The sequence below is a fragment of the Sipha flava genome, unplaced genomic scaffold, assembly GCF_003268045.1.
Source record: "Sipha flava isolate LNK unplaced genomic scaffold, YSA_version1 591_pilon_pilon, whole genome shotgun sequence".
In the NCBI taxonomy this organism is placed as follows: Eukaryota; Metazoa; Arthropoda; class Insecta; order Hemiptera; family Aphididae; genus Sipha; species Sipha flava.
Genome location: NW_020273570.1, coordinates 271,015 through 295,329, shown reverse-complemented (window position 1 = coordinate 295,329; position 24,315 = coordinate 271,015). Strand labels below are relative to the sequence as shown.

Sequence of the window (24,315 nt, the reverse complement as noted above, 5' to 3'; positions counted from 1 at the left end):
ATACCAGTCGAGACATTTAATGATTTCGAGATGACTAAAACTATTTCAAATATATTTTCGCATTACTAATTACAAACATTCTACACACTGTTTCATAATATAGTTTTTCATACAATTTATTTAATAATACATTTTTCATATCTTTGTTCTTTTAAATGTATATATATTATTTACCAAGGCTCGGAAGTTGTAGCACTAAAAATGTTACTTTTTTAGCTCTTAAATAAGCATTTAAAATTTCTAAAATATGCGCTATAAATAGCACGAAAAATCAAAATATATGCATTTAATTTAAAAAAATATAATTTTACAAATTGTTGGGCTCATTAGACTTAGACTAAACTGATTGAATTATAAACTGTTAACAAAAATGTTAAATTACTTAAATATATTTGTAAAAATGTACTTATTATTAAATTATTTTATATATTTATCTTGGAAATTATACTAGATTATTAAAATGTTGATAAACTAATGCAATGATATAATAAGGGTATAACAATGACGTCATCAATTATTAATACATCAAATTGTCGATGAAAACATAAAATAATATTTGATAAGGTCTTTTTATTTATAATAATAAAAATATTTTTTAAAAATATAACTTAGTAAATACAATTATTATTAACAAAATGTGATTATTTCTTAAATTATGTGAAAATATACTCGAAAGTAGCATTATAAACCCTAAATTAGCAAAATAGCAATAAAACCCATAAATATGCAAAAAAATAGCAAATTAAATTTTTAAATTTTGTGTATGATATACGAGTAATGAGAAACATATTTGTATCTTACTTTGGATGATGTTCTAAGATGAATCAAGAAAAATATGGATTTTCTAGAACTTCCGAGCCCTGTTTATACCCTATAATTTTAGTCAAATATTTCCTGTAATGTTGATTTGTTGTCAAGTCCAACAAATAAAAAAATTAAACTAATTTTTTTAGATTATTATATCACAGATATTTTAGAATTTTAAATGTGGCAAATTACATTTAAGTATTGTAAAGTTTAGCTACCAACAGTTGTAACTTTAACAATGCGACTTTCAGAGACAATTCAATTTAAGGTTCATGAAGTATTATTTTAACTTGTCTACAAAAAAAGAAAAAAATATTATCTGATAATGCTTCCTGTAATTTTTGTTTTTTTAGTTTATATAAACATATTGAAACTTTCAAATTTTCTTATTTTAAAGATTTAAATTCTAACAAAGTATTATTAAATATATATTTGTAAATATGTTTAGTTTTAATATTACAGTATTTTAGTTCTGGTAAACTATGATTTTCGGTCAAATATATAATGCCTGATAGATTATTACTTTTACATAAAAAATAAGAAAACTTGCAATAATTATTATTAATTTTTACTTTAGTTAAGCATAAAAGTATGTTAGAAACAATTTTATCTATATTTATTAGTATTGGGTAGTAATGTAACGAGAAGTAATGAGTTAATGTAATACTACTACTTTTAACGCGTTATGTAATTTCTCTGTATTACACTTTACAAATACCTACATTCCATCAAAAATATATAAAATATATTGGTTCCTTATTATATTTAAAAATATATAAATAAAAGATTAAACTGATGAATGTATAGAATTTTTTTTTTTTAACTGTAACTGGAAAGTAACATAGTCACTTTTTTTTATTGAAAAATTATTCAATACATTTAAGTAACAAGCAACAAGTAAAGAAAATTGTTACTTTTTTAAATTAATTTATCCAACACTGATATCTATGTTTAAGTTAATCAGGAAACTCTTAAAAGTAAAATTATTTTGATATACAATACTTAATGTGTAACATGTCATCTGTACATTTATCAGTAACCGACTTTCAGATAACAGAATAGTATTATTACATATTATATATTTTTTTTATTAGATTCAAAATAAAAATATAATAGTGGTGTGGTTTATACAATGTTAATGTAAAAATCAGAATACATAAACTAGTACATAAAATAAAAATATAAAACATAATACAACTTATTAAACCAAAATGAAAATATGTAGTCCTAATAAACTTTATATTGTTGAACACAATAATACAGTTTAATCATAACATTACATTTGACATAAAATAATAAATACTTTAAGTAATAATGACTTTGGTCTTTTTTTTTCTCTTATGAAATCTACAGAATTATAAATAAATGAGAGCAGTCTATAATGTAATATATAAACTAGAGTTAAAATACTGTATATTTTTTTTTGTTTTGGAAGATATGTATATACAAATGATAACAATTTTAACTTAATAAATACAATGATATGCAAGCATGTTTCAAAAATTAATAATATATTACATAAATATTAAGACTATTTCACACTCAATATACATAAGAAATCATTTAGTTTACCAGCTAATATTAAATTCTAGTTGAAATACATTGTGCATTTTTCAAATTAAATTTTGAAACATGTTTATAAGAAAAAAAAATGTTTTACTATTAATCTCATTAATTTAGATTCGTTTGAATGAGTTTAAAGTTAATTATTTTTTAATAGAGATTTCATAGTACTTTTAAATAATATCTTGTGAATGTATCTTTCACTTTACTGAAAGAAAAATTATATTTATTTTATGTACAAAATAATTTCTAATGTGTTGAGTATGTATATATTAATAAATATCTTCCTATTTAAGTCTTCTTCTCCAAGGTAACAATAGTTTTATAGCATATCGTCTCCACCATCATCATCTTCACCACCACCATTAGTATTGAACCATATAGCTGTGATATTGGCTGGTTTAAATTTGCTATTTAAAAAAAAAAAAAAAAAAACATTAGTAATAACTCGAGAAAAAATGTCATTTTATTAAATACATGCATACCAAAAGTGTGAAAATGGACAACTAATGATGAATAATTCTGCACCACTTATACTATGTCCTGGGATTCCTTCTTCTTCTGCATTTCTCCCATCATCTTGATTATTCTGATTAAGATATAACCGCCACATGCCTTTATAATGACCTCGGATATCAAGATCCCATATGCCAAGACACTAAAAATTAAAAAATGTATATATTTATTTACAATGGTATTATTCTCAGATAGATGAATACAAATTGAACCGATGATCAAAAATCTTGACAATCATTAAGTATCTTAGACACATAAATATAGATAGACTACAATTCATAAAAAAAAAAATATGTCAATAACTAGATGTTGTCAATGACCAAAATTTCATAAAAATATGCAATTATATGCCATAAAATGTATTAAATATATTTATTTTTTCAACAAATGTATGTAAAAAAATAGTTAATATTAATTCAAAAAATGTATATACTCTTTTGAAAGTGTATTTAAAATTACTTTATTACAAAAAAAAAAACAGCTCATATGGAAAAAAAATATTAATTAGTTTCTGTTTTAATAAAGTTAAATTTTACATAGGTTAAGCACTTTAAGTATCAGGATTACAACAATAATTTTGCTGATATTTTCAAACATTAAGAACTATTAATGATCCAACAATAAGTTTCTGTAGACTGAAAATGACTTGAATAACGGTAATGATTGATAATTTATAATAATATGGACAATTTTTAATATTATATTTATAATTTATAAAATATATGCTACTTAATCTAGAAACAATCAATATATTAATTTATATGCTAAAAAATATCAAATATGTAAAAATATGCAAAATATGTTTGCATATTTGCAATCAAGATTTCATGAATCGAATTTATATCATATTAGGGTATAATTTTGGTTGCACGAAAAAAATATGTAGTCATAAACTCTAATGCTCTCCTAATCTCTAATGATAATACTTTAAACAAAGTACATTATAAAAAATGTTCTTAATAAGTACAACTATATAAATTATTATAATACTAATGCCTAAGAGAATTTTTATTTTAATAATTATAAATTGTGCATTATTATAACTAATAAGTTAATTTAAAAAGTATTTCCTACGTTTGCTTAATGTATACAAATATTCAATAAACAATATATTGTTATATATTTAAATACATAAAAATGTATTTTAAGAAATTTGATGATTGATAGTTATAATTCCAAATATTTAATTTTTTTTAGAACATTGATTATAATTTCAGATTCTGTAGTATACAGTAGATACATCTTACTTATAATTTTAACTATAGTATTATAATATATTTAACTTCATCAGATTTAACAAATTTTATCTTTTTTTTTTTTATTATGGATAAAATGTGTTAACTCTAATGAACATTTATATTTAATAATGGGTACTGTAATACCTTTGCCAAAGGAGTCCATGCAACAGATGCTGCATCTTTAATGTCACCAGTAGGATGTTCCATTTTTATATATAATAGGAATAGTTTTTTAGATCTCATTGCATAGTCATTATTCATCATTTCTTCAATAATGAAAAATTCACTATCTGATTGATAGTAGTCTTTATCTCCAACATATTGCATTCCACTATTATCATTATTTCTGATACCTCCATTTTTAGCAAGTTCATTCCATTGTTTTTTACGACATGGCCACTTATTATGATCCACAATCTGACCTTCGGTCATGATCATATGTTCTATCATCTTAAGGTATGCTACTCCTGTCATCCTAAGTAATATTATGAAATATTAATAGATGTTAAAAAATAGCTAAATGTAAATTTAACACTTTATTAATCAACAAATGTAATCATATGAATAACTAAAGTATTTGAATACACTGACTTGTCAATATTTTTAAAATGGATCAGACCTCCACCATCTTCATATTCCCCACCAGTTCCACCACTATTAGATCCAAAACTTGTCTTAATGCCATTATTATAATTATAAAATGCATGGCGATCGAAATATGTGCGTTGAAAGTATGGGTTAACATTGACAGCACGAGAAGAACCAAAATGATATGTCCTGCTGACCTCTGGTACTACACATTGACGGCCACGCTGTATCTTATTTGATCGCATCCACATGTCCCAATCCCAAGGCTGCAATCATCCAAGTATTTAGTTAGTATTATTCTTTAGTAGCTTAAATCATACATTTTATTGTATTATACAATATGATAAATACAAAAATTTAATTGAATTTTCATTTAAGATAATGAATTTATTATATAGCATTAAGATGAACTTTAAATTGAGAAATAAGAAATATTTATGTTTACCAAATATGTAATAGTTATTAAGTAGATAATTAATTAATTTTTATTTAATTTTTTTTTTTTTTAAAGAATAATGCAATATAAGTTTATTGAAATCCATTACTTGTAGTTGTTACATATAAGAATAATCACAATTATAAACTATATCAATAAATTTGATGACTACTTTTTAAGCATATTACTAGACTTTATAACTTAAGGTAATGTATATTTCTTGATTTTTAATATATCAGACAATATACATCATGCTATTAAGAGGAAATTAAAAATAGTGCAATAATTGCACTATTTTTACAATATATTACAATAGTGTATATTTTAAATGTGTGATTTATATTCAGTTAAATACAATAAATTAATATATATGAAAAAATTATATAATATATTATAAATTAAAACTATAAATATTTGATTTAAAAATGTTTTTAGATAATGATGACTTATTGACACTGCGATATAATGATTAATCTGTACAGGAAATGTCTACTGACCTTTTCTACGGTTGGCCATTCCGATTCTAGTTGATCTTTATATAAGGATCGTTTCAGCATCCATCCTAATCCTGGCATCCAATCAACACGGTACAGAACGTCTGGTCTACTAGCTGTATGTTCATATCCCTGATCATTCCAAGCAGAAACACAGTACAGTGAACCAGATCCATCATTGTTAGAATCTATAGAATTATCATCTACTGCCAGTAATGGAAGGGTTTGACTAAAAAAACTAAGCACAATAATAATTTCACATTATTAAATTATCCAAAAATTAAACCATTTGTTATATATATCCAAAGGTGGGCAAGTTAATGAAAATAATTAACTCAATTTAAGTTAAGAGAACAAAAGATCAAAAAGTTAAAAGTTGACAGTTAACAACTCATAAATTTAATTTGATAAGTTAATAAGGAAAAAAATATAAATTTAACTCAGTTTATAAAAGGTTAATCTATATTTTTTAATTAATATGTAGATCACATAAAAAGTGACTGTGTTCTTTAGAAAAATCTAATTTCTTAAATTATAATAAACATTATGATTTAATTTTTTATTATAATACACAGCAGTGGCGCCAAAGTGTTTGAAAAATATTATGATATTGTACATCAAGGGGCCACTCACTACCATATTTATTTATCTCTATAGTTAAAATTCTTTATACATAACATTTTGTATCCATGGTCAGAACCCAATACCCAAAGGTGGGCTCCCAATCTATAAAATCTAATATGACATCTGATGTACAGTGAATGCGACCATTTTACTTTACATAAATATTTAATTTTTATATTAATATTTAAATATAAACGAAAAAATAAAATTTGTATTATAGATATAAGAAGAAAATACATACCTGAAAAAGTCTACAGATACCTCGAGGTCATCTTCTAATACAATGGCAAAGTCAGCTTGAGGGAACAAAGCACTAAACGTGCTGGTTAACGCTGATTTATAATGCTGTGTAACTCGCCGGCGGCGTAAAGTATTACTATTTATTCCACCACCATTAACTGAATCGTCTACAGCAGGCATGTGTTGTACAGCTCGCACACCCAATAGCCGAGCGACTTCCACTGGTTCATCGTAATAACCGTCTACGTGGACAATAACCATATGTTGTTGGACGCCTCGAGCATTTAGCACCGATTTTAATGTTCTATTATTACAAAATATCATAGTAGTGAATATTTTACACAATAATATATCTACAATTATGTATGTATTATTTAAAATTACATAATATAGTAAGTTTAAACATTTAAAACGTTATACCTGTAAAGGTAGTCTGCTCGGTTTCCAGCTATTATGACAACTGGCACTCGGTCAATATTTGAATCAGGTATCTATAAGTATATAAAAGTTATTATAAGTTATTTATTTTGTTTGGTTTACTCTACTGACAAAAAATTGTCAATATAGTTAATTACAAGGTGTCACAACACTGATTTAAACAAAATGCATAAACAATAAAAACATCATAACTCAGATGATTTCTTCATTTTCATATCACAAGCCCTTGAGAATTTAAGAAATTCATTATTTAGATAGATTATGAGTTAGTTGTGAAAATAATTCAACGAAAGCAAACATTTTGAATATTTTTATTGAATACTATTGAGTATTATAAATACTTAAAACATTTAGAAGAGTAATAAAATAAAATAAAAAGTAAAACATATTATAAAATTCAGTTACTACTTACATTTTAATATATTCATAATTTAGACAATTTTAATTATTTTAATAAATTCTTATATATTATAATTAAAGGTATTCAGACATTAATACTAGTAAATATATTAAAATAATGCTATTGATTGATTGAAAATAATATTGTATCTTTATGAATATCATACATATTGACAATAAAATAAATAAGAATTTTGATTACTTAAACTATGTTCAAGTCTTATGTCATAATTTTACATGTTCAAAAAAATTAATAAAATTCTCAGCATTACTTTGCTATTGAAATATATTAAATTTAATAAAATCATTAATAGAATAATCAAAATCATTAATATTTAAAATATTTCTTTCTTACTGAAGATGGATGGAAATCCAGTGGAGCTGGATGTATACAACTGCATACATCTCCATACCCTTCAATGCGGCTACAGAAACGTCGTCGTCGTGCTAGTTGTGAATCAATAACTATTTCTTCATCAATGATAGAACCATTATCATCGCCACTGTCATCATTGTTATCTTCGGAACCAACAGCTGCTACCCATGAATCGCACCAATCATCATCTATTCGATAGTCATTAAATAAGTTATTGTTATTAAATACTTAATAGTAGGTATACATTGAATACTAACTTTGATTATTTTGACTATGATTTACATCAAGTGGAACTTGTACTCGTAGTAAGACATCAGTGCCCCATGAATCTGATGAAGCTGCACTTTTACTATTATGTTGCATCACTACTCTCGGGTTTCTACTATAACTTTCACCATACACTCGGCCATTGATTACATCTATTTCTTTATTTTCTTCTGGGTCGTTATTATGATGCTTGGCAACCATAGCCCACATATCACGCCAACCAAGCTCAGAAAGCCACAAAGAACCTCCTGCAGTAGATCCAGACCCACTTCTGCTAGCAGCAGCAGCAGCACCACCACCACCACCACCAACATGCATTTGCATAGCACGTTTACCTTCATTAGTTAAATGGAAAGACGCTTCATCCTAACAAAAAATTGGATAAAATAAAATAAAATAATTTTAAATTTATATATTCAATATTAAGCTGACACAAAATTATTTAAAGTAATTGTAATATAAAATAAGTAATTTTTTTATTTATATACTAACTTTAATGGCGAATATCATAATACGGCCATTAGATACACGCTGTAAAAATCCAATTAGTGGTTCATCATCCATGTATGTGTCAAATACTCGCTGTGCCATAACCATACCAGTATATTGATTCAGAACAACAACATGCATACCTCTATTGTTTGAAGGTCCACTGTCATCTATTACCTTTGAACAAAAAATGAAAAATAATATAAAATCATAAATTAATTAAAAAAATGCAGGAGATAAATATGCAATGAACTTTAGTAAATTATATGGATACTTCAGATTTAAATAGTTATTTTCTAATGATGTAATGTAATTTATCAATTGTAAAATAAGAAATACATCATATTTCAACTGGTTATTAAGTATTTTCTTAAAATTTTACAAATACAATTTAGTTTAAATACATATTTTTTTAAAGTTTAATAATTTTAGTAAGTTTATTTAATATAATGTCATTAAAATTAAAATTTATATAAATGGTAAACATAAAAAGTATGAGAATTAGTATTAATGTAATTTGTATTGATTGCATTAAATACTGATTGATGCTATAAAATTAATTACTTTTAAAAATGTAATTTCAAGGGCAAAATATGTGATGATATGATACTGAAATGGAACAAAAAAAAAATACACTAAACTAGTCAGTCAACTTACAAGTGGAAAATGAGAATTTTTAAAAAAAAATGGAAGTATAAACAGAATACTAGTTGACCACTATAGGAGCTAATGAAACAATGAACTGCATAGGCATCATAAGTTTTGTAAAAGCTTAAAATATAACCTAGTGTACACTTGGTACACAGTATAAGTCAAAAATATTACGCAGAGTAACCAATGGATAGAGACTATAAAATATGTCATTATTACCGTTGCATCATCTACACATATCCTCACTCGATCCTTGCTGGACAGCACTTCAATGGATATGTACCTGGCAGCATCAGCGTACAGAGGCCATTTGTTGGAGCCATTGTAGCCGAGATCACCAGCTACGACACCACTGCCACCGACGTGCGGACCATGACGGCCAGCCGGCAATAGAGTAACTATGATGTTGATCAGCACAAACAGAACGACAATAGATACAAGTATCACCTGCGAACGCAAACAAACGTATATTAGATCGGGCGACGCGTCATTGCTCCAATACACCGACGGACTGCACTCACCCTGAAGCGCTTCCAGCAACAAAAATTGCGGCGCATGATGGTGGCGGCCGCTTTGGTGCAGGGAATCGCCAAGAAACCCATGTTCATAGTTGCTGCAGCCGCGACGTTCCTGGACGACTGCTGGAGTCCACCGATATCGGTTGCGTGTGTCGCGCGTCCATGGAGACTGAAACTGGCCTGGGCTTGAGCGTTCCGTTAGGCCGACGACGACGATTATTCAATTACGAGGCCGTTCGAGCGAAGAGTGCGCGGTTTTGCGCGACCTGACCGAACGTCAAAACTATCCACGGATATGGCGCGGTCGTAAAACCCAATAGTAATCTTTCCCGTCATCGGCCTCGGTCGCGGTCAGTTTTTCACATCGTGTTCGTCGTTCGTTGTCGATCGTCGTTTTCGTTTCGGTTGAGACGCTCTCGTGCTCCTAGACTTCGTTGCGGTTGATAACAGAGCCGCGGGCGATAAACGACATCAGCGTGGGTTGCAACGGCGGCGGCGGTACGTCAACGCATGCGATGCCAACAGATCGCGCGCCCCGTACTGACATGTCAAAGGTGGCACGTAAATGCGGCAGACCAGTAAGAGTTGACATTTAATAATTTGCTTATTATTTATTTTTCTCCTCAGCACAGCATTTTTCGTTAACGGCAACGGAATGCACTGAACTAGCGGTCCTTTTCGTAGCTCACGACCACCTGTTACGCTTACAAGTTTTGAATATATTCTTTGGAAACATTATTTACACCTTCGCCGACTACTTTCTTCGACGGTTAACTTTCCGCGTAACGCCCACGATTTAGAATTTCTCGATTGTCTAATCTACACTAATTTCGGTGAATACCTACTAAAGAACACGGTACTCACTCGACCACTGTAGTGAATTGACAGAACTCAACTCGTACTGCCCTTCAACCAGTTTACCATTAGAAAGCTATTTGAAAAACACGAAAAACGATTGTTTTCATTATTACGTTTTTACGGCACAATCATATTTTTGATTTCTTACAAGAGTCAGGAAACGTTTTCAGCACTTTTACTCTGTGATCTAAAGTTTACAATAATTGTTTGCGACTTTTTAGCAAACCATTTTTTCGTTCATTACAAAGAAAAATTTGTGAAAATTCTTGTATTAATTTTTTATGTCTTTAAATATTAATATTGAAAGTTTCATATATTTTTAACTTTTAAATATTACAGATTTTCATAACTTTTATTGAGTTTTGTCCAATTTAATAATGTAAACGCTTATTATAAAAATAATTGTAACTGAGGATTTATTATAATTTTCTATTCAAGTAAGAATAATATATAAGCAGGGCTCGGGACTTATAGCACTTAATATCATTAAAATAAGCGCTTAAAAAAGCGTTTAAAAACATCATTATAAGCACTAAAATGAGCATTTAAAAAATTTAAAATCAAGCAAAAATATTTATAAAAAAAAATAAACTATAAAATTTTAACTAAAAAATCAAACAAAATAAAAATAAATCTTCACTTTCAAAACTTAAAGAATTGTATGGATTTTCTAAGGGATTTTTCTGAAAAATAAAATGTAAATTGTTCTCTCTGTTCTTGATCATTCTGACGTTTGACACTCAGTTCTATTTTAAGCGTTGGAATATTTTTGTTAACCCTAAAACGATGCCTTGGACGACGACAAACTACGTGACAACGTAAATAAAATAAGAATTAATTTTCAATTTAATTCGATCAAAAACAACTTTGCAGGAGAAAACTATAAAAACATAAAAAAAATTGGTCAAATAAGCAAAAATAATCAAAAAAACTGGAAATAAGCATTTTTTTAAAAAATTGCAGAAAAAAGCAAAAAAAAAAACACTTTCAAATATCATAATTGTACGTGTTATAACTTGACATAAGCTTCTATAGCACTCTGCTACATTTTAAGTCAATTCATAAAAATAAGCAAATGCTTTAACTCCTGAGTCCTATATATAAGTAATATTACATTTTCAAGATTTCATCAAACAAAAATTGTTTTATCATTTAAAAAAATATGAATGTTTCAAACATCAAACAAATAGTATAAAAAAAATCAAATTAAATTTTTACATAGTTTTCAATTGTAATATTTCATAACATATTTTTAGATAAGTCAGATTTTTATTTTTACGGTTAATTTTGTTTTCAATTATTATTCTTTGTTGGTCAGCGATAAAAGTTTAATAATACCTAAAAATGTTACAAATATTTTTGACCACTTAAATCATAAATATATATGTAATAAATATATCAAAATATCAAAAGTTACAAACTTATCTCAGTAGGCCCTTTTCTGTGAAAAAAAAATAATTATTTATTAGTAAATCCTAAGTTTAAAAATAAAGATTTTGCTCGTGAAATATTAAATCATTTAGATTAAAATTACTATTCAGTACATACATAATTTCTTAACATTTTAATTATGTTGCCAATATCTATCACATCAGCAGAAAAAAGTTTTTCCCCTTTAAGACTATTTAAAATTTAGTTAAGGGCAAGAATGGGATAAAAAAGATTGACAGAGTTGGTTCTTATGTATATCTGCAAGGATATAAATACTGACAGAGAAAATAACATGAAAAATATAATCAACAGATTTTCTAAAGAAAAATAATGAAAACTTGAATGTGTATTATAAAAAAAAAAAAGTATACTATTAATTTATAATACCATATTATATTATTTCATTCTTTTTAGTGTAATAAAATTTTTTTTTGTTCTTAAAGCTACAACTTACCATACATATATCCTATTTCTATATATATATATATGGCTGTGCGTTCCATTCCCCGTGAAACATTTCTGGATTAGCATTCAATACAGAAAAAACTGTTGTAACTAAAATTTAAAATTTAAATAATTTAAAATACATAGGATAATATACTATATATTTTAAATATTAGTATTACACATATTACGTACATTAAATATTTAGAAATGTAAAATATCTATAATCAAATACTCAATTGTTATTCAAATACTTAACTCAGGTTGTCTTGCATCATTGCATTAGGAAGTTATTATTTTCGTATGTGATCAACCCATAAATATATATATATATATATATATATATATATATATATATATATATATTATTCCATGTATAATATATATGACGTATCCATATCGCGTTGTTGTTCGTTTCGTAAAATGAACGTTTATATCCGTTTCTTGAAATAGAACCACGAATTCTCCACTTTATGTAATTACACGGTATTGCTAACATTGCCGAAACGAATACCTAAACTATAGACCAGTGGTTTTCAATCTTTTTCGGATTGCGACCCCCCCTCATTTTTTATTTTTTTGTATGCGACCCCTTCAAAATAAAAATGTTATTTTATTCATAAAAATTTGATTTATTTACCGATAAAATGCTTACATGATAAACAATTTCCTTTTTTCTTTTTTTTTTAAATACCTACTCGTAATATGAAAAAATCATTTCATTCATTATTTTTGGCGATCCCCAGATTGAAAATCACTGCTATAAACCACGGTACTTGTTCTCTCATTTAGATATCAAAATAAGAAACATTAAACTTCAATTTTTTTAAGTAATTTCTTGTCCATTGCCTATTTAATTTGGTTAACTTTTTTTTTAATATTTCAATTATATTCCTAATAATTTAATACATTATTTAATGAATTTAAAGACTACATAAATATTAAAGAAATACTTGTATTGATTACATGTTTTTCAATAATTTTTTATTTTATTAACGTAACATTCAATTTAGTAGAAAATTGATGATTTAAAAATAGTTGTTTAAATGTTGTAACAACAAGTCCAACGTTAAATAAAAAAAATAATATAATTATTATAATTAACACTACTTTTTCTTATTTGATTAATTTTATTTCATTTCTTATTTATTTAATAAATATAATTATGAAAATAAAATAATTTTAATTCATAGTTATAGTAGTAAAAAACCAATATACATCCTAGTAACAAGTAACTGTACATTTAGTATATTTATTTATTGTATAATTTTATATATTTAAATTTTAGAGTATATTTAGAGGTTTTTTTACTTGTATGATTTGAACCAAATGGTAATCCCAAGATAATGAATAACGTGGTAAGTGTCCATAAACATTATCACAGCCAATTTTATATAACACATCCACATCAAGTAATTGATATACTCATGCAAATCCCAATGAAACGGATTTAAAAATAAACTCAATAAAAAATAATGTAATAGAATATAAAAGAAAGGAAACTGGACATAATCAAAAATACTTACATGATATGTGAAATGAACATAAAACAATCAATCGCTCAAATTATATAAAAATATTGAAAATAAATTTCATCATATAAATTAAATTTAATGTACTATTTTTTAATAATAATAAACACTGCAATATTTAATTAAAACTTGGTAGTATATTATAAGCATTTATAGCGTGAGCATACCAGTACTAGGTACGAAGTACCTACCAAGTATCCGTGTGTGCAAAATGAGTGTTCTTTTTTTAGGTATTTTCGTTACAAGTAGCTAAAATATATGTACGGAAACGAGTTGTTGCCGTTCGCGTTACTTATAATGTTTTGATTAGCATTTCTATAGTACAACAATACGAGATAAATATACAAATATTTATATTCTTGGGAAATTAAAACACAATACAAGTTTTATAGACTGAAAATAATACAAATTTGCATGCTACAGGATAAATACTACAATGATCAAAAAATCACAAAGGTAATTTATGTGGAATACGTCATAAACGTCTGTTGTAAACAAAAAGTATTTCAAACACAAACAATTATTTAACTAATACAATGGAATCTTAAACTACAATAATAAGTTTAAGAATTGACATTATATTATTCACTATCGTCAACGTCATCAGCATCGAGTTTAATTTAGATAACAAATTGTTGGTATTTATATTCTTCTTTTAATACGGCTGTACACCAAATATGGGTATTATGTTCACAGGCATTCAGGGGTTAAAAATTAAAATATATTTAAGAAACACTTGTTTCAAATAACCGGAATTTGAAACCAAATCAAAATATTTTTCAAAAGTAATTTGAATCTGATTAACGAAAGGGGGAGTGGACCACATGTACACCACATGCACTTGTTATACGTATATTCTTGATACTGATTAGTTATTCATTTACTTTCTAAAAATGTTATGGGATTGTTATGGAAATTACTTACCTTGAGAGGGTCACCTGGTTGATCAAAACCATTATAGTTGGGTTCATTTAAGTATAAAAAGGAATGCTTTGTGATAGAATCTTCAGTTAGTCGAAATGTATTGCCCCGAGAAGTACATTAGAGGAAATGGGTTGCAACGAAGAGATGCCGAGGATATTTCAAATAGATTTATAGAAAAAATGATTTGGAAACCCAATGAAATAGTTTTGGATGTAGGATGTGGACCAGGAGACGTATCATCAAATATTCTGTATCCACTATTAAAAAATAAAATCAAACGGATGGTTTGTTAAAGAACCTTTAACATTATTTTATGAACAATATGTATTTATATTAATATTTTATTCTAGGTTGGTGTTGACAGATCAATTCAAATGGTCGAACATGCGAAAAAAACATATGGATACCCTAAATTGGAATTCAAAGTCTTGGATATTGAAAATGTTAATGAGTGCATTTCGTATACAAATAGTTTCGATAAAATATTTTCTTTTTTTTGTTTCCATTGGATTCATAAGAAAGCTGACGCTTTGATTAATATGAAAACAATGTTGAAAAGTGGTGGGGAAATTTTACTTCATTTCATGTTAGTTAATCCAATAGTTGAACTTTACAAATATATAGATGCAGAATGGCAAATCTTTGTGAAAGTGAGTATGCTTTTTTATTTATACGTTGAATTATTTTCTAATTTATCCAACTTAATATATTGTAATATTTTCCAGTTTACGTATAATATAAAATATAAATATATTAGTTTTAGTATATTTCATATTATTTTTCTTACGACTCGAAAATATATTTTCAAATGCATTTATTTTTTTCATTTATGTTATTTATGTTACTTATATAAATAATTCATTTTTTCATTCATATTTTTTGGGTAAAATAAAAAAAATTATATTATAATTTAAAAAAAAAAATGTGTCAGAGTTTAAATTTTTAACATTGTTTTTAGTTAATAATATAATATGAAAATTTTAGATTAATAATTACTAAATCTAACTTCCTAAGTGCAATAATAAACGTAAAATATAATATTCATCAACAGTTATAAGACGAGAAAAAAATGTCATAACTAATTTCCTAAATATTTAATAAAAACAAAAATGAATTATATAAAACCATTTATATGTATATATATTTCAACCCGAGCGTATAGAAAACTAAAATTTAAGGTCATACAATGTCATACATTACATTATAGAATACCAAATAAAATCATACTTCTTTGATATTGACGCCTTAGTATAAAAATGCAATATCTAAAGTGGATTTTATGCGGAAATAATAATGTTAAAAACTTAAAATGTACACACAAGTCTGAAACAGAAAGACTTTTCATCGTAAAAATACTTTACGAAATTATTTGTTTAGCTATATTCGGGGGATACTCACTTTTTCCTTCTTATGAATCATAACATTGGTGTCTCGTAACTGGTAAAATAAATCCATAAAAACAACATTTGAGTGTTTAAATATTAAATTTTGATAAAACGTTCAAAATTACGAATAATCATTACATTTTTGTAGCTAAAAATTCATAAAACTATTTATTCTTAAGGTTTGAAAATTGAGTATAAGATTTTTCATAGGATTTTCTTTGCAGTAAAAAAAAATAATAAAAATACTGGAAAGTCGTTAAAATGTTTACAAAATGAAATTTTAATGAAATCGGATATTTTATCTAATTTACATTAAATTATTTTAATTATTTAGTTGTTATCCAATAAATACTAATCGTAATAACTCGAAATATTTAAAGAGCTCATATATTAGCATTTTAAAGACACAGGTATTATAGTTTCGAAATATTTATGCTGTGTTTATAGGTATTTGAAATTTTCGATTTTTTTCAAATTTTAGATGTCTTTTTATTACAAATATCTTCCATTAACAATAACTTTATTAAAACCATGAATTAGATTTTTATATTTTCAATAGTAAAATTTTAAAAATTTTATCACGAATTGTTTTAAAAAATTGTAATTTTGCGAAAATTGAATAGTTATTTTACCAAATCGACTAGGGAATGAAAATCAAATTTAATATTATGTTTTCATAGAAAAAACATGCTATCGGATATGTATTTTATCCGACAGAAATTTTAACCATTTTAATAATTAAAACGTATAGGTACATTCACAATATTATTACTCCAATGGCTTCTATTAATTACTATAATATAAATATTTTAAAGTAATGTAAAAATATTATAAAATACAATAACTAAATATTCTTCATTTTAGTTTTATTAATATATTATACATAATTAAAGGTATAAATATATTAAAAGTTAGTAGTGCTCCTCAAAGATATTGCGCTCTAGGCACATGCCTAGATTGCCTATGCATAAATCTGATCATGGTTATATTGATATATCATGTTACACATTAAATATTTATGTCAAAATTGTAATCGATCGAATAAATAGTTTATAATAATGCTAATAACGCTTAAACACGTTCTCGTATATTGAAATCTTTACTAATTTAATTTATATTTGCTGTGATAAAAATGTAGGTATGTATTAAACTGATTTACTTTTGTTTTTTACTAAGCTAATACACATTTGCTAATACACATTTTTTTTAGGATACTCGTCAACCGAACAACTCGTATTCTCAAGATGAAGTAAAAACTATGTTCATTGAGGCTGGGTTTCGAATCATCAACAGTGAATCAAGTGTAAGAAAGTATACATATCCAGATTTAACTTCCATCTTAGGTATTTATTGAACATTTTTAAATGCATTTAAATAATTTTAGTTTTAAATAAAAAAGTTTGAATCAACTATAAAGTACTAAAATATTATTTTATTTTTAATTTGTAATTTTCTGATTGTCATTAGTTTTTTCATTAAGTAGGTACTTACTACAACAGTGTTATAGTTCAGTAGATAACTAACATATCATTGATTGAAAATTATATAAATATTATACAAGTATATGAAATATTTTATAAAGATTTTCTTAAGTATGTTTAAAAAAATTTTTAAATCAAAATAATTCATTTTTAATATTTCAGAACTTTAAAAATGCTACAAAAAATTAAATTTTTTGATTTTACCACTAGATAAATATTATATATTATAATATAATATAGTATATAATATATTATAATGCACTTAAAGTTAATTCAACATTAGTCGAGGCACAAGTACGATTATGTACAAGATACAAATTGTGTTTGGTAAATTCAATGTAGTTTGATATATTCGAGTTCATATTTATTTTTTTTTTATGATTGGTATTTTTTTTGTCGCATTTTTAAATTAAAAATTATAGTCCTTCTGTATTTTCATATTATTTAGACGAGTCATATTTAAATATTGATTGTTTTATTGTTATAAAAATTAAAGCTAAATACGAGTATGTATAGTGTTTTATAAAATAGACCATACATTTACTGCATTAGAATGTAGTGTATATTTTTTCAACAAATTCAAAGCCATTCTATATTTATTTCCAACATTTAATTTTTGAGAAAATTATATTTTATTTACTGTTATATATATATTTTAATTTAATATTTTGTATGATTATTAGATGCCATTAAATCCGTTGATGATATGTACAATGTTTTGCCACCACAATTACATGATCGATATTCTATGCATATCAAAGACAAAATACTTGAGAAAAAGATGTTTAATATATGTCCAAATACAAAAGTAATAACCAGGTATCTTCCAATTACTGTACACGCAATAAAAGATTAAATTTATCTGCATTAATAAATACAATATTATTATATATTAATATTCTTACAGCTTAAATTGGAGAATTATGATTATATTCAGTAATTAAAAATATTAAGCAGTACTATAGTTTAACTATTATGTAAGTTTAAGTATTTTTACAAAAAATATTTTTAAACCGATCCTATTATTGAGTTGATATTGTACAATTTTCACTCATTTTATATAAGATGAACTATAGTATCCATTATACAATTTAAGTAGGACCAAGGTCAGCTTTAGATACGATCGACGCGTATGGTGGCACAGGGCGATACAATCAGAACGATGCGTGAGAATCGTGAAAATTAGAATTACATTTTATCAAACATTGGCGATCCTAATTATGCACTATAGAGAGAAAAAATAAATAATTTTCACAATATGATTTAATATATATTTGATTATAACTATTATTTATTATTATATCAACATGCAAGGAGTGGCGGCGCTTGTAGACATGGGTTAGTATGGGCAGTTTTATAAGTTATCATTATATAATAATAATATAATATAATTATAATATAGTCGTGATTTACAAATATACTTTGATTATTTAATTTTATTATGAATGGGGCTCGAACCTCTATAGCTCCCCCAACTTTGCCTGTTCAAGTTCTACGTTTAAGTCATTTAAGAAGAAGGGATGTCAAAATAATTCTAGTACTAGGCGTTAGAAGCTATGATGGAGTTCTATCGTAGAACCGTTTTATAGCTTTTTATTTTTACTTATAAAACTGATCTAGTTTTGTGAAATACAAATGTGAAATGTGCTGTGTAATCATTGTTTACAAAAATTAAATAATATAAATTACAGTTATATTTACTAAAAAGATAATAATTTAAATAATATATTATTCATAATAAATCTAATCGTTTATTATATTTTATAATATTTTATTTTTTATTTTGCAACTCATTTATATATACATTATTTTATACAAATATAATATTGATCAATAAAAACAATTTTACTATTTTACTGTAATATTTAAGGTGTAAAATTTTATTTTATTACACTTTTACAGTTTTTAAATTTAAAGATGAAAAATCAATTTTCAATGTTGTTTGTATCTCTAAAATAGGATGTAATATAATTGAAAAAATTATGTTATACAAATTTCGTTTATGCTATAAAACTATAAGAACTTTATATATTGTTATGTGTTTTATCGATTGTTGCTACTGCAAACTTATTAAAAATATTGCTGATGACTATGACGCTTTGTAATAATAACTGTATCTACAGCAACATTTGTCATCTCGGACATGTCGAGTCATGGGCTATCGATTTGAATATTTATAAATTTCAATAACACGTGACTTTTACGTTAAAATTTTTTTTTAGAATATATGTATGGACTTGTTATGAATTTGGTGTAGATTAGAAAATAAAATACTTGCATAAACGAACGAATGCAGTAGATGGCGTCATCGTGAAAAATACTACTATCATCATACTTTATAATAAATAGATAGTGTATGTATTAAATATACAATCAAATAACGGTGAAAAATAAAAATTATAATTGAATGCGTAAAAGAAATCAGTATAAAAATATTTACATGAATGCTTTTCAATAGCATCCAAGTTACATACTCGTAATGTAAAAGGATTAATAATATAATGCATATCGTCCCGTTTCATAATGTGCATGAATATTATCCTTATGATATTATAGTTTGTGCAATATAATTTATAACAACTTCTGTAAATACGTTGTCTCTTTACATTATTATTTTTCTTGTCAATTATTAGTACCTATAAATTTTGCATATTTAATATGAATAATTTATGTAAATGTAAATGTAATTAAACATGTGTGCCATTTAAATCGAATAGAAACATACGAGTATAACCAAAATTCCACAACAGTAAATCCAAACGCCGAAACACGTGTATTTTTAAACCACGTTTTAATAAAAAAAAAAAAAAAAACATTCAATACGGTACAATGTATATTAAAGTGTTCCTTATTTATAGGAGAAGAAATTTATTTTTTTTTTCTTTAGTCATTTTATGGTGAGCAGAGAAAATTAGAGAAAAATAAAACATGTAAAACCTTGAAACCTTATTTTAAGAACAATTAGACAATTTATTTGATATTATCTATGCTGATGTCTTAAATTAAATTAAAATAAAAGAAAATACGCAATTTTTATTAAAACAACGAGAGAAAGTAAATTCTGGCTGTATGCAAGGTATTGGCATACAACCCAAATATATGGTAAGATATAGATGAGTTCACACTAGCAAAAGAAATGATACAAGAAATTATAGTCATTAAAAACTGTTAATGACGCAGCAAAAAGAGGTGTCAAGTTGATGAAGGAATATAATCAAAAATGTAGTAAAAATGAAAATCAGAAGCAATGTATCTTATAAGTAAATATTTTCTACATATATTCAATAAACTATTGAATTGTAAATATCTAATAATTTATGAAATTTATAGGTTTTTCAGGAATATTGTAGTACTAGTATATAATCTGCATGTAGCTGTGAAATTAAAAAAAAAAAAGAATTATGAGTATTAATTTCAATGACTTATTTTATACTGTTTCATAATTGCATGAGTTCTTTTTTTTATAAATTCGAAGAAAATAAGTTATACGTATTTCATTGAAGTACGTTTTATTACAACAAAACATTTTTTGATAAATTTTACAAAAATTTGATTGTAACAATAAAACTATCAATGATATTTTTAATAATTAAGTACTTTATAAAAATTTAATCTAAAATAATTTATATATTCATATTTTTATTCTATCTTAAATCGTTCGTTAAATAAGTTTAAAATAACCCTAAAACCAAAATGTTTGACAAATAAATAAAAATTAATTTTTATGTTTTTCATTGAAAAAAATAAACTTAAGAGAAATGTTGGAATATTAAAATTTATAGATAATATTATGTTCTTTAATAAAGTATATGTACATTTTTATCCTACGTATCAAATAAAATGTGATGGGGTGGAGGTCCTAGCAGGAAATGTGTATAGTTAAAAATGAAGGACCAAATTACTGTATATGAAACTCGAAATATACAGTGTATGGTATAAGTTACGATTAAGCGCATGAAATAAAGTACAAGTCAACGTGTATTCATGCTTATCGGTAAGTTTGTAACTTGTCGATTACCTATTCAGACACTCAGTATTCTGGAATATTTAATAAAAATAATATGCATATCAGTACAGTTAATCGGCTATGGAACACTTGGAAGAGAATTAGGCGAAAATGGGCCACTGCGAGGGTAATAATCAGGGCTCATAACTTCTAGCATTTGCATATTTTTTTTGAAAGGTCCTAGAGATACCTATGTGAGCTATAAATTTGTTTCAGATAACCAAGAAGCTAGATACGAAATTTTATGTTGCATATTTCTGCATATTTCGAAGATAAGTACTATTTTACTTTTTTTCGCTTTTTTTGCTTATTTTTGGATTTTTGTATGATTTTTATCATTGATTTTTTTAAAATATTTTTTAATAGCCTAAAACATTTTTTCTTAAAAATAACAAGTAATTATAGTCATATTAATTGTTCATATTAGTAATTAATTCGTGTTAATTAATTTTTCTTCTCATATAACTTATATAATATCAGATGAACTATATACGAGTTTAGTCGACGTGTGACGTAGTGAGTGTGTACGCCCGAAACTTCGTAATCCCATCGATAAAGAAACCATTATAATTGTATATATGTAATTGTAGCTTGTACTGTAGTATTTTATTTTTATAGTTTCTAGGTATTCGAGTATTCCAATATCATTATCTAGATATTCCGATACCATCATTCTCAGATTATTTACAGATTATTTTTCATTAACATTTTGCAGTCGTTTCCAATTTTTCGTATTGTACGCATGCTAGTTCGTTTCGTGAATTCAGTACTTAATTTTTTTTTTTTTAATAATAGAAGCTAAAATAATAAAATAATATAATAAATAATAATAATAAAATAATAATTTTTATATACAAACGTTTTTTTTTTGCATATTTCAGTATTTTTAGTGCATATTTAAGCGCTTACATGAATACTTTTTAGAGCATATTTAAGCGCTTATAACAACCTTTTTTAGAGCTATAAGTTATGAGCCTTGGTAATAATTAATTGCTTATTGTGTGTACGAGGCGTGACGTAATGACGTGTAATATCAAGAAATAATTATCGTTTATCGTAATATTCATTCGACTTAGGGTTCGCAGATTAGTTTGCACATAAATAAATCGAACCGTTTAACGCTGTACATATATGCAAACGTCAATGTTTTGTTTACACAATAATAGTATAGGTAGTTTAGGGTAACTACGTCCTGTTTTAAACATGATTGTCCTGTTTTTCAACTCGATGTCCTATTTTTTCAATCGGAATTAAACAGGATGCATTTAGTCCTGTTTTTCGTGACTGTCCTGTTTTAATCCTATTTTTCACTATTTTATTTATCAAAAAGTGATTTTAGCGATTAATTTATAAAAATGTCGTTAATAATAAACTATTTTGGATATTTTTATCTATTAAATCATGTTGAGACATTTATTTTTAATGTAGGTGTTTGTTTTTCCCAAAATTAAGACGATGTCGATCGCCGATAAGAATAATATATCATTATTGTAACTTGATATAATAAATATTAATAGCATTCATAATACTAGAACGTTAATTATTTTTAGTTTTGATTTTATTTTTAATATTTCTTTTCTAAGTATAGACTATTTCAACCTCTATTCTGTAAATATTATTTATTATACATGTATTTTCAACGTATGAATATAATGTGTTGATATAAAGCACATACGAATATCTCAATTAGATATTAGTACAAGTCTTGGTCTCGTGCAATGCGTGCAGTGCGTATTTTACAATGCCGAAAAGTAGTTGCGTTTTTACGCAAAGTTTAAAAAATTAATTTTCTTTTTTGAGAAATGCTAAAGAAATCGGAAAAGTGTTTTGTTCAGTATGTAAATCTGTATTTTCAATTAAAAATGGTAGCCGAGCAGACATAAAACAACATATCACCAAAGCGAAAAAACATTTACGTGCAGTATCTTCTACGTCAAGTAATGATAAAGTTACATTTTTTTTTTTTAAACAAAGCCCAGTTGAATTATCTGATGAAAGTAAGCATCTCGCAGCCAAGGAAGGGTTATTTTAATTTTATACGATAATTATTCTTTTAGATCAATTGACTGCACATCAACCCTTTTGAAATATATTTATAACAAAAAATTCTCTTGCTCTCGTACTAAAACTGAATCAATTATTTTAAACGTTTTTGCTTCTTTAGCAATGCAATAAATTTGTAATGAATTAAAATCTGTAAAGCTTGCAACAATTATGATAGATACCTCAAATCATAAAAACTTAAAAGTTGTATCTATTCTAATTTGCTATTTCAACCAGAAAAAGGACGTGCAAATAAAAATTTTGGAAATAACAAATTTAAAAGGAGAAACTGCTGATATTTTAACAAATTATATTATTAAGATTTTGAATAAATATAAATTATCCAATAAAATCATTGCATTTTCTGACGATAATTGCAACACACATTTTGGAGGATCGAATAAGAAAGGAACAAAAAATATTTTTTTATTTCTAAATAAAAGTTTAAAAAATAATATTTGTGGTATTGGTTGCGCTACTCATGTTTTGCATAATGCAATGCAATCAAGTGCTGATATTTTGCTGATTGATGTAAAATCTACAGTAAACAAGATTTTCCAGTACTTT

General features: G+C 25.6%; 2 protein-coding genes across 3 annotated transcripts; one reads left to right on the top strand and one right to left on the bottom strand.

Annotated features, from left to right (window-relative positions):
* Positions 1-2,358: 2,358 nt before the first annotated feature.
* On the bottom strand, positions 2,359-10,747 carry LOC112691284 (protein O-linked-mannose beta-1,2-N-acetylglucosaminyltransferase 1-like). The gene is made up of 12 exons (XM_025565446.1): positions 9,648-10,747; positions 9,346-9,573; positions 8,479-8,652; positions 7,977-8,352; positions 7,699-7,907; positions 6,927-6,997; positions 6,508-6,810; positions 5,646-5,880; positions 4,716-4,978; positions 4,269-4,599; positions 2,856-3,028; positions 2,359-2,780 (listed from the first exon to the last, which is right to left on the bottom strand). Exons 1-12 carry the CDS (start codon positions 9,732-9,734, stop codon positions 2,693-2,695), a joined length of 2,538 nt encoding a protein of 845 aa, XP_025421231.1. The 5' UTR covers positions 9,735-10,747; the 3' UTR covers positions 2,359-2,692.
* Positions 10,748-14,902: 4,155 nt separating this feature from the next.
* LOC112691283 (juvenile hormone acid O-methyltransferase) lies at positions 14,903-19,117 on the top strand. Of its 2 annotated transcripts, XM_025565445.1 has the most exons (5): positions 14,903-15,117; positions 15,184-15,483; positions 17,429-17,561; positions 18,383-18,518; positions 18,607-19,117. In XM_025565445.1, exons 1-5 carry the CDS (start codon positions 14,929-14,931, stop codon positions 18,641-18,643), a joined length of 795 nt encoding a protein of 264 aa, XP_025421230.1. In that variant the 5' UTR covers positions 14,903-14,928; the 3' UTR covers positions 18,644-19,117. The 2 variants fall into 2 exon arrangements, with proteins under 2 accessions (XP_025421230.1, XP_025421229.1); XM_025565444.1 differs by lacking the exon at positions 18,607-19,117 and having other exon boundaries at positions 14,904-15,117; positions 18,383-18,589.
* Positions 19,118-24,315: the final 5,198 nt, after the last annotated feature.

Bases quoted from the DNA above. Each gene is read 5' to 3' on its own strand.
- LOC112691283 (XM_025565445.1), top strand. From the start codon at position 14,929: ATGTATTGCCCCGAGAAGTACATTAGAGGAAATGGGTTGCAACGAAGA. The intron at 15,118-15,183 runs GTTTGTTAAAGA...ATTTTATTCTAG, and splicing joins AAAATAAAATCAAACGGATG to GTTGGTGTTGACAGATCAAT. The intron at 18,519-18,606 runs GTATCTTCCAAT...ATATTCTTACAG, and splicing joins AATACAAAAGTAATAACCAG to CTTAAATTGGAGAATTATGA.
- LOC112691284 (XM_025565446.1), bottom strand. From the start codon at position 9,734: ATGAACATGGGTTTCTTGGCGATTCCCTGCACCAAAGCGGCCGCCACC. The intron at 6,998-7,698 runs GTAAGAAAGAAA...ATATACTTATAG, and splicing joins TGGATTTCCATCCATCTTCA to ATACCTGATTCAAATATTGA. The intron at 4,979-5,645 runs GTCAGTAGACAT...GGATGATTGCAG, and splicing joins AATGGCCAACCGTAGAAAAG to CCTTGGGATTGGGACATGTG.